Source organism: Aethalodelphis obliquidens, unplaced genomic scaffold, assembly GCF_003676395.1.
Source record: "Aethalodelphis obliquidens isolate GAN/ISIS:26980383/991018 unplaced genomic scaffold, ASM367639v1 scaffold59, whole genome shotgun sequence".
NCBI classification, from domain to species: domain Eukaryota; kingdom Metazoa; phylum Chordata; class Mammalia; order Artiodactyla; family Delphinidae; genus Aethalodelphis; species Aethalodelphis obliquidens.
In genome coordinates this window covers 3,132,337-3,143,778 of record NW_020838003.1, presented here as the reverse complement: position 1 = coordinate 3,143,778, position 11,442 = coordinate 3,132,337, and the positions used below count along the sequence as shown (strand labels likewise).

The following is an 11,442-nucleotide window of genomic DNA, read 5'->3' as shown; positions in this document are numbered from 1 at the left end:
CTTGTCTCCTTGTTTACGGTGATGATAAGGACGGGCAATATATTTTCCTTCTTTTATAATATCTGTGTTTACTGTAACAGAGAGGCCATGCCATGTGTTGATTTGAGAAGCTTTTATAATTAACAGGACTTGGAATAAGTTCTACATAGAATAAGAAAGACCAGTTTGGGATATTAGCATTTGTGGGAGGACTAAGTGATTCTGGTTTATAATTTTCCCATTAAGAGTGCTTTCTAAGAAAAGCAGTAAGTTTTGAAAATGAACACAAAAACAGTAAAAAAGGGAAGGAACTCCTTTTAAACTGATCATTTAAATGTTAGGAGAAAAATACCCTAAAGTCTCACAGTGTCAAAACTAATATTCAGACTCTCAATCTGTTTGATTAAAAAATTTTATTGAGCTGTAAAATAAATATATTTCCATTAAATATTAAATAAATTATTTACAACTTGAAAAAATACTTTTTATCTCCATGCATCTTTATATACAGAAATAAGACTTAGGGTTAAAAAGTGACAATTGAAAGTTTAAAGCCATCAGAATGGAAAGGTTCTGTTTTCTCTGGATCCACTGAAAAGAGAAACCAATGCATCACTCAGGTTTGTGACTTCGCAGTGACTCGGATCTGATACTCTGTTAGAAAATAAAACAAAGTGTTAGAGAGAAGCTCAATTCCAACATAGCTTTAAGAAAATGTCAAAGAATAATCAGGAATCAGAATTTCTGTCAATTTTTTGTCTAGGATGTCTTGTGAAAACTGCTAAGAGCTTTTCAGAGACAAACTATCCCTTTGACTTGAATCTTTCTTTCACATCAGCTTTGGTTATATGCCTACTTAGGTAGAGACTGCATATGCTCAACCTGTTTCATCAAATTCTGCTTAATAAAACCGCAGCAATAGTCATGAGAAATAGTTTTCCTAACCAAATCTATGCAGTGGATATAACTAAAAACGAAGATGAAGTGGCTCAGTGTATTTATGATATACAGTTAACTTAGAATATTTAGTACCAAGGGCATAATAATAGTAGATACCAGTTATAGGCAGCCACTGTGTGCCAGCTCATCATAAGTCCTTTTCCTAAAGTCATTCTGGACCTCCTCTGAGAAATTTCAATTGCACTAAATCACCAGAAATCAACCCTTACTCATGCTGGTGGTTTTAGCTTCAGATCATTAAGCCAATTCATTAATAAATTTTGATGAATAAGTATTGAGTATAGAATTGTCATGGATAATTACCTATTTTATGACTTATTGAGCTAATTCTGTAACAGGCTCAGAACATAGTGCCTGTACTCAACCAATGCTAAATATACTGGTTCTCCAAGCATCTGGAGTGTTGATTAAAAACGGTACTACTGACTTAGTAGATTTAGGGATATGCATATTTAACAACCATCTAAGTAGTTCTTAAGTCCACTGAAGGCAGAAAATAATAACTTAAGGATGTGACATCTTTCCCAAGTGTCTGAGGGAATGGAGTTCCTTCTTCTAACCAACTTTAAGTGTGTCCTTGATCTTACCTCCCTCTTCCTCTGGAAGTTTGCGTCATTAGCTGTTCACTTTAGTTATCAATGAAATATTCCTCTCTATACCTTCTCCCTACAACATGCTCAGCTCTCCCTCTTTACAAAAAAAAAATTTAATAAGAACTACAATATATACTCTGACCAAGCTGCCTCTCAAATCTGAACCCCTTCTGCCCTCCTACTAAGGGTATTCTACCTGCTGTTTCCACTTCGTCCCATTTGTAGGGCAAGCTCCTGGATGCTGGCTCTTCACCATGTGAGCGCAGCCTATCAGTTCAACCTTATCTTCCTCAACGCCATTTGAACTAGGCCATTTCTCAAACAGTTCTAAAATAATCTAGCCCATATCACACTATTTATCTTCCTTTCCCTTTATAATCGCTTGTCCCCATCTCACCAGTTCTTTGAGGCTCACCTCCAGTGCCATCCGTATGCACATCCTTTTCTGCCCCCTAAATGTATCCCACTGGATTCTATTTCTCCTTCACTGGAAACTCCTCATGTTCCATTGGTGCCTTTCTTATGACATATTTTATTTCCCCTAGTATTCTCATTCCTTACACTTTTTTTCTATCTACTAAACACTAAGTTGTTTGAGAACAGAATTTGTGTCTCCCTCATCTTTATATCCCTTATAATAGTAAGGACATAGTCCAAAAGGACATAGTCCATCCTCAGTACTGAACTCCAGCTCATGATCAAAGAATAACACTTTAATGTAGCCAATGTTCACAGTGTATAATTAAAAAAACATGTTTTGCTCATTTTTCTTCATATAATAGATGTTATATTTTTTAATTGTAGGATATTATATAAAGATATCTTTTAAAACTCAAACCTGTAATATTCTCTTTAGTTATGCTATGGCATGTACATTTCCATTTTCTTGTTGAAGTTTCTTTCGTTCTTCAGCCGCACCTTCATATTCCCTGAAGTATCGTTTTCGAAGCCTTCAGAGAACAAGATATTCTACTGTTATCAAAGTTCTATTCATCTATATATTGACTGGGGTTTCATGAGCATAGGGAATTCCTTTCATAAGTTGTTATAGACCGTTTCACACTTATGGACCACTCCACCAAAACAAAACCTAAACCCAGCTAAAAGTATCATGAATGTTCTTTTCAAGGGGATCTTTATGTTGACTTTACATAAACATATTTCCAAAGTACTGAGATTTAAATAAGTGTGCCTTGAGATGCAAACTTTCAGAAGGCATGAAACACATCCATGTCCCACCACCACCACCCCGCCGCCAACTTAGCACAATTGCCATGCACAATTGGGAGATGAAGATAGTATAGTTTTACCAGAGAAGGACTGTATGCTTATACAAATTAATCTGAATGCTTAGTTTTTTTTTTTTTAAAAAAAACAGGCTTACAAAACAAATTGAGTTTTATTTATTTCTAAATATAATAAATACCTCTAGTTTTACTTATGACTACTTATTACGAAAAAACTCAATGGTCTGAAATGTCTTAGTGTTGTACAAGCAATTCTATTTTTAGTAGGTCTTTATCTACTAAATGTTACTATTAAAATCTTAAGAACTTTTGTTGTGATGTTTGGGGAAAAAATCAAGTTCAATTATGAAAAAGCAGCAACTATGTCTTAGGCAATATTTGCTATGTGTTTCAAATTCAGGGAGAATACCAGAGAAAAGGACAACATGACAAAGTTTTTCCATACTTTTCCAAATGATTATTAAATATCCCAACTTGAATAATTACAAGCTTAAATAATTCTTTCAAAACATCTTCCCTAACTGGCAATTTCTTCTTCTTTCCTTCGATGTCAAATAGTAATGGTTTGTCTGAGGGAATCTTTGCTAAATACATTTGCATGTTTGACTTGAGGTACTAACAGACTGAAATAAGTTCTAGGGTGTGCAAAACAAATTTAAACCACACATAAAACTTTATGTGCATCATAAAACAGTATTCTATGTGTCACTTTATCATTATCTGATCTGAGTTTAAAATAATAGCAAACAATGGCAGAAGATAACCCCTTGTTTCCTGAATGGCAGGAGTAATAGATCATGTACACAGTCCAGCTGTTAAAGTAATTTACCGAGACCTAAAATTAGAATAGTGAGTCTTGCTTTCCCCTAAGCTCTAGTAGCGCATGAGTCATTATAGAGCCATTCACACCCTCCCCCAACTTCCTTAATTCACTGACTTTTGTTTGACAGACAATGTCATTTTTACATAGCCACCAGTGTCTACTACCTGGGACAGTCTAGTTCTAACATTCATTGGTCATGCAATGAAGTATGTGGTCTGTTATTACAAGTACAGGGAAGATACTGCAGGAATGAGACAGTAATAGAATTGTCCCTGCTTCCTATGCCATGCCATATGGAGGAAATTTATGTTAATAATTGAGTTCCCATATTGCACTTGACAATAATAGGCATAAGCTCTAAGTATGTCAGTACACCATGCTATAAAAGTCCTAACTCAGAATTTTGCATTCTAATAGGAGCAGAAGACATATTTTCTTGGCTCCTGGTTTGAAGCTCTTTGTGATTTTTTAGTACCAAAGCAATATCTCTGACAACCTACTATGAACCAGGCCTTAATTAGCTTTGGGGAGGTTTGTTTTAGCTTAATATAGTCATAGACGATACCAACACTCTGAGATTTGGAAGTAACAATGAGTAGCCATATAACATGAAACAAAACTATCAATTTAAGTTCAAGAAAAGGGCTTCATGTATTAAGTTTCAATGGTGGCCCAAGTAATATCCATTTAACCATATTCTATGAGTTGTCAATGAAGTGTAAAGATATAACCAAAGATCATATGCCACCAATAGAATAACTCATCTCAAATATGATACCACATTGTGTTAGAAATACTGAAAAAGATTAACCTGGCATTATTTTATTAGGGATTTTTAAGATATGCCTTACTTACAGGAGTGTAATAATAACAGCAATAGCTGTGAAGCTCATGGCGGAGACAAAAGCAGCTATAGCTGCTAAAGCAATTTTTGATAAATCGCTGTTAGCCATGCTGTGAATCTTCATGGACTTTTCCCCACATCGTTCACCAAAGTACTCCTGATGACATCTGCAAACACCCATATTTTAAAATTATAATCACTGAAAAAATTCCAATAAATTTTATGTTTGCTTTCCAGATCATAAACGACCATTAATTCTAACATCAAAAAAAGTCATGCCATACATTTATTTGTATTTCAAAATGATGAGACACTGAATGCATTTGAGCCAAAGATCTATTAGTATAAGAAAAGTTGAGATTCGTTTGGGTGTGATATTCCAAGACACACCTTTTCGTTCTTTGTGCTCCATGTATGACCAACTGATGAGGTCAGTGACTTGTTATGGAGCTAATACATTCCACTATCATTTAATGTGCTAGCGGCTTTCGGGGGGAAGGAAGCTAGAACAACATTATGTGAAAACTACCTTTAGTTCCCTCTTTATCAAGAGGTTTTGTAAATATATATTGTAAAATGATGGTTTTCACCAGGGTTTAGCAAACTATCACCCATGGGTTAAATCTGGCCATTTGCCAGGTCTTTTACAGCATGCAAGCCAGGAATGTTTTTTCTATTTTCAAATGGCTATATTTTAATTGGTTATACGAGTACATACTTCATCTTGACCCACGAAGCCCAAAATATTTCCTACCTGGTTCTTTAAGAAAAAGTTTGCAAACCCCTGGTTTATACATTGAAAAAAATAAATGGTTTTCTGCAGTTAGGGGTTTCAGACACAGTGTTAGAAATATAGAATTCTACATAATTTAGGAAAACTTACTGGCATGATACTGTTTCCAGGTGCTCTATAAATTTGCATTCTCCATGAATGCAGAAATTTTGGAATTCTGCATCACATGGATTTTTCTTCTTTCTATTTCTTCTATTTTTTCCATTTTTGCCTCCCTTTTTCTTTCTTTTGGGTTTATCTGAAGTCTTTTCACTTTCAGTTTTGTCTTTCTTGGGCTTAACTACCTGTTCAACTAAAAAAAAAGATTTATTGATAACAGTCTCTCTTCACCTGGAATACCATTTTGGAGACATGAGAGAAAGAAGTCCTAGCAGTGAAGCTCACAGGGATAGCAGCCATATTTCTCTCATTATTTAACACAACTCATACACAATAATTGAACAAAGAGAATATCTGTATTGTGTGGCGCTTAAAGGTCTGAACCCCTTTGTTATTTTATTAGCTTAGAAACATATTTTGAATTTATCTGTGTCAGTAATATTGTTATTATTGATAATAGGAGTAGTAGGAGTTACTTGTCTAAGAAAATCCATGAAATATTTTAAACATTTTTTCACTTCTAATACATACCAAGTTCTTGGTAATGAGCATTAATTTAATTAAACCCAAATCACAGTTGAATGGATTATTACTATCCAGATGATACAGATGAGAAAAATGAAGCTGAGTAAAGACAAGTAAATTGCACTAGGACACTTAGCTAGAAAATGGCAGTCCTGGGACGTTAAAGCCTAGTATTTCCCTAACATATTATGTTTTTTCTTGGAAAAAGTTTGGTTCCATTAATTAAAGTGGGATTCGAGTATATCTGATGATTTTCTTTACTCATATTGGTCTTGTGCTCACTATCATAATTGGGAATTAGTGTGTAATACTTGAAATGAAGAAAACAGAATTATACATTAGAGTTGATCAATTTTCTCCAACTCCCAGATTACAACAGATTGTAATTAATTGATACCTTCTGGGGGCTCAGTTCTGTGATCAATCTATTTGAAAAAGGGGAGTCCAGAAATATATGTACTTGCTGCTTCATAGATTCATCCTAACTCTTCAGATCCACAGAAACCTTTGTTCAGTGTTACAGTTATGCGGGGTATAGTATACCCATATGCTAAATATAAGAAGAAGGAGTTTCCATGTTAGATCTGTGCGTTTTCTTATACTAATTCCTGAATAGGTTTATCTGAGCTAGTATTTAGCAGAGTCCAGTGGTAAGAGGAAAATATCATAATGTCATAATAAAATTAGTCATAATGGTCCTGCAGTACCCATTAAATAGAAAACTCTGGAAACATAGGGAAGGGTATCAAAGATAGAACCCTATGATTAAGGTAATGACCAATAAATATTATGAATATTTTAGCAGTTACTGTATCAACATTAACAATAGTCAAATTAGGAGCAATGTTTAATAGGTGCTATGCAATTTTTATATTGAAACTTTCCTCTGATGATAAGAAAAGTACCACAGATTAGGATAATTCCTCTAACAGAAACATTTCAAATCAATATGATGTACTTTATCAGATATATTACAAATTTTAGACAGAGACAAATGGTCACTATGCTGAAGTGCTTCAATAGACAACCCCATGGATCAATTTTCTATTTTACAACGCATTGCAATTTTATCCACTAGTCATTTTCATCACCAACAATTCATTTGGCCTTATGAAATGTTAACCTGAAGCATTTTTAAGACAAAAGTTTCTAGAGTATTAATGGTCTAATCTCATCCCCCGCAAAAATAAGAACTATAGATGGACCCCCTTCACCTTACGTATTATAAAAGCACAAATTCTGGGGCTTCCCTGGTGGCGCAGTGGTTGAGAGTTTGCCTGCCGATGCAGGGAACGCGGGTTCGTGCCCCGGTCCGGGAAGATCCCACATGCCGCGGAGCGGCTGGGCCCGTGAGCCATGGCCGCTGAGCCTGCGCGTCCGGAGCCTGTGCTCCGCAACGGGAGAGGCCACAACAGTGAGAGGCCCGCGTACCGCAAAAAATAAATAAATAAAATAAAATAAAATAAAAGCACAAATTCTGAAGCAAAGGAGGAAAGTGGAGTGTTCGATAAAGCTTTTCCCACCTGCCACTTAACTCAGTCACTGTCCTCGTGGTGTCACCTGCTATCCCTTCACCAGTTCTGGGAGCTAGACAGATGGGGAGGATTCAGGGAAACTACAGTCAGGAAAGAAGGGTCCTTAAGTCCTGCCTCCATAGTGGACGCTCCTAGGATATTTAGAGCTGATTTACTGATGATCTGCCCTCAAACTCCAAAGTAATATGAGGGTAATGAACAATACTGACCTCTTACTTTGGTACCCTCATTTTAAGCAAATGCTCTTTTTAAAAGTTCAGATAACAGCAAAAGAGAGGAAAATTATAGGTCACTATTATTTAACTGACAAATGAGATTTGGGGTTAAATAGTGACTTTAGCAATATAAAATCCATGCGTATTTGTCCTTTAATATTTCCATAAGGTGGTATTACTATTATTATTACCAATTTCTCAACATCTAATTCACAAAGGCTAAGATTCAATCTTTCCTCTCCCATTACTTCTTTCTGTTCCCTTATTTGTGTCAAAATGCAGTTATTTAGAGAAAAGTGGTGGTGGGGAGTGTCTATAAAAGCTGAGATGCTAAGTATATAGGACTGGCTGATGTTTCTCAGATTGGGGGTGGGGGGGTCGTGTGGCAGAGGATCTGGGACCAAACAGATTGGAGTTTCTCATTCTGGCTGTGGAATTTGGGGCAGAATGTTTAACCTTCTTGACCTTTAGTTATCACATCTGTAAAATGATAAAAATTCCTACTTCACAGAGTTGTGAAGATTAGACTTACTAGACATAAAACGTTTGTTAGAGTTCCAGACACATAGGATGTGCAAAACAAATAGCTCTTTCCATCTCAGTTGCTAGCTTACCTAGCGGGGTATACAACAGTCATACACGCAAGAAAGCCCCTGGGAGATCTAGGGAGCAGCTTTTCTTTGGAAGCAGCTTTGCTCATCCAAACCACACATCTTATAGGCTACACTGTCACCTTATCCTCTACTCACCTTTGACTAAATCATCTACAATGTAGCCAGATATTTGTGGTTCGTTATCGTACTCTTCTGCATAGTCAGAGTCCATCCCCGAGGACAGTTCGCTACTAGAAGGCATTTCACTCTCAGGAGAAATCTTACTTCCCGAGGACATCTGACTTCTTGAGGTCACCTCAAATCCATCAGCAGTGTGGTCCCCAGAAAGTGGTTCCCCTTTCCCAGAGTAGGTGTCATTGACGTCTAATCCAGCAGTATAATGGGCTATGGGAGCAAGAAAAAGGGAAGAAAAGAGAAAGTAAAGCAGAATGCCTCTTCTCACCAATCAGTTGCATTCAGGAGACAGGTTTATTGTCAAAGCAGTTATTGCACCTGTGCTACTGTTTGTGATTGAGTCACTTATGAAAGCAACTTCACATTTTGCCGACAAATGGCTGTTTGTTTTGCCAGTTACAGAGCTTCTTTCATTGTTTTCTTTTCCACAGATAGCCTACATTAATTTCCACACACCCCCAAAAAAACACTACCAAGTAGGCAAATTAATGTAATATAGTTATTTAAGAAGTAATATCTAAATATTGTCGTAACTTCACATACCAAATGCATTTGTAGTTTCTAGAATGTTACCTGTCCCATTTTAACAAACAGGTTCTGGAGATAAATACCAGATTTTCCTAACACGTGCTCACATTTTTAACAAGAGTATGTATATCAAATGTAAACAGTAGTTGATAACAATTATTCTTATTGCCATTGTTTCTTATTATTGTTCTTACATAGAGTAGAAACTAGGGACTAGGTAAGATTTGGGGCCCAGAGTTAAGCCCGTGCTTTATCTTTTAGGTCTCAATAAAACAGCGTCAGAGTGGTAATTTTTTTTTAACATCTTTATTGGGGTATATTTGCTTTACAATGGTGCGTTAGTTTCTGCTTTATAACAAAGTGAATCAGTTATACATATACATATGTTCCCACATCTCTAACTTCTCCCTGGGACGATGCGAGGCCCTCTAGAAAAGTAAAAACAAAATCACTTGACAGAGGAGATGAAGAATTTAGGCAGGAGGTAGCACTCCTCGGTCCGAGACTTAACCACTCTTCTCCAAGATCTGCGGAAATCACTTCACCTCTCTGTACCTCGGTTTCTTTATCTTATCTTTATTTGGATCACAGGATCTGTAAGTTCTCCTTCAGCTGGACTAAAGTAAGAGTACAAGGATTCTCAGGCTCCCTCTTGCTAGCCTGGTACATCTAAGACACCCACCCACTTTTCTCTTCAGCCAGGGAAGGAGGAAGGGGGGGGGGACCATAGGGAGGGAGGGACCTCGATCACCTCCCACGGGACAGAGCCGGGGGAGCCGAGGGGCGGTTTTTTTGGAGAAGCAGCAGCAAAATTCAAGAGGTGCGCGCGGTGGGAGAAGCGCTGGGCAGCAGCGCAGAGCCGGGATGTCCTCACCTGAGCCGAAGATCAAGAGCGACAGCACCACAGGCGCCGGCGGCAGCAGCGGGGCTCTCATTGGTCCCTCGGAGCGGCGGCGTCGCGGTCTCTGGGGCAACTCGGCCGGGAGCTGCTGGAGGGAGGAGGAGGTGGTGGGGAGAAGGGGGACAAGGGGAGTCTTGCAGGGCGTGCTCGCAGGCCCGGCCGGGCTCGGGCGCTGGAGGCAGCTCCTGAAGCTCGCCTCGGGATCCCTGGGCTCCGGCTCGCGCGCAAGGTGTGCGAACGTTCCGGAGGCGCGGCGCGCACCTGTAGCTTTATAGGCCGGGCGGAGACCCGGGCATCGCCTGTGACGTCACGGCCGCCGCGGTGGGTGGAGGCGGGCGGCAGCCCCGGGAGAGGTTACTACCCCCAAACCACACACGGATGCCAGGCGCCCCACCTTCTGGGACCGTAAAGAGCCGCTGGGAGGAAATGAAAATTAAACCCCTCGCTGCAAGCTGAAAAAAAATACCAGATCTATGTTCAAGGGAAGGAGTGGAGTTTGGGAGCTAGATATCTGACATTCAAAAATCCCGAAGTTTTTCTGAAAACCCTCCGAATATACTTCGGTTGATCTAGTATTACAACAGACAGGGATTAACTAGAGAAGTTCCATATTAAGATGTAAAAGTACTTTAAGACCAAGAATGGCTTAACAATAGCCCGATGTCTTTAACAAGAATAATGAAATGCATTAAATGACTAGAGAGCACACCTCCTAATGAGAAGCTGCTTTATTTACCATATCTCAACCGGGGCTCTTTCCCACCCACTACTAAGTGGCCAAAATTTCCAACCACCTCCCTTCTGGTTTCTTTATGTGTCCCAGGGCCCTCGTCAAAGTCATTATTTATTGATCATTTATTTTGCAGAACAGTACACTAAAAATATTACCAGTACCATCTCATTCAAAAACCTTGCTAAGTATCATTTTCCCTGTTTTACAAGAGGGACTAATGTCAGTTTTACAAAGCAAGGAGGACTTTACACAGCTGGTCATGGCAGAAGTCAGATAGATTTAACTTCAAGTTCATCTGACTCTTAAAATCTCTTTCCTTTCTGATAAAGGGATTTAGACTAAACTTCTTTTTGAAAAGAGAATTTCTGGGAGAGAATAATATTTAACATAAAGGAATAATCTCTACAAGTAGTATGTTGGCATTTGAATGAAGGGTGGTCCCGAGACTTTGCCTCTGGAATACCAAGATAAAAAGGGCCAGCTTTTAGGGCCCATTTAGAAGCTAGTAAGGCATTTAAATCATGACAAGTAGATAATATGAAGGGAGAGGGAGAAAGCTGCTTAATTTGACTAACTTTGATGTAGAGACAACTCCAGAACTGTATTTCTCTTGACTTGAGGAATCGAAAAAAGCACTGTTCTCTCTTAGTGTTTCTTTGTCCTGAAGATATGTATCTCTTCCGTGACTGTTCCAGTAAAACAGCTCTTTTCGGAATGTGGGCCACAGTGCATCTTTCCTAATTCTGGGAAACTTTTTAAAAGCTACTTATTTTTTAATGACACATCATAATAAAGTAGGCTAAATAGTACCATATGTTTAGTAGGATAAAATAAACAGTCATGAATCATGTCTTCTCTCCTATTGGACACTTGCGGAGA

The 11,442-nt window shown here is 38.2% G+C and overlaps 1 protein-coding gene across 3 annotated transcripts; it reads right to left on the bottom strand.

Moving 5' to 3' along the window:
* Window positions 1–372: 372 nt before the first annotated feature.
* Window positions 373–10,282, bottom strand: AREG (amphiregulin). Of its 3 annotated transcripts, none has more exons than XM_027087634.1 (6): window positions 9,804–9,902; window positions 8,363–8,611; window positions 5,330–5,531; window positions 4,458–4,613; window positions 2,365–2,482; window positions 373–631 (listed from the first exon to the last, which is right to left on the bottom strand). In XM_027087634.1, exons 1-5 carry the CDS (start codon window positions 9,862–9,864, stop codon window positions 2,389–2,391), a joined length of 762 nt encoding a protein of 253 aa, XP_026943435.1. In that variant the 5' UTR covers window positions 9,865–9,902; the 3' UTR covers window positions 373–631; window positions 2,365–2,388. The 3 variants fall into 3 exon arrangements, with proteins under 3 accessions (XP_026943435.1, XP_026943436.1, XP_026943434.1); XM_027087635.1 differs by having other exon boundaries at window positions 378–633; window positions 2,371–2,482; window positions 9,804–10,282; XM_027087633.1 differs by lacking the exon at window positions 2,365–2,482 and having other exon boundaries at window positions 378–633; window positions 9,804–10,054.
* Window positions 10,283–11,442: the final 1,160 nt, after the last annotated feature.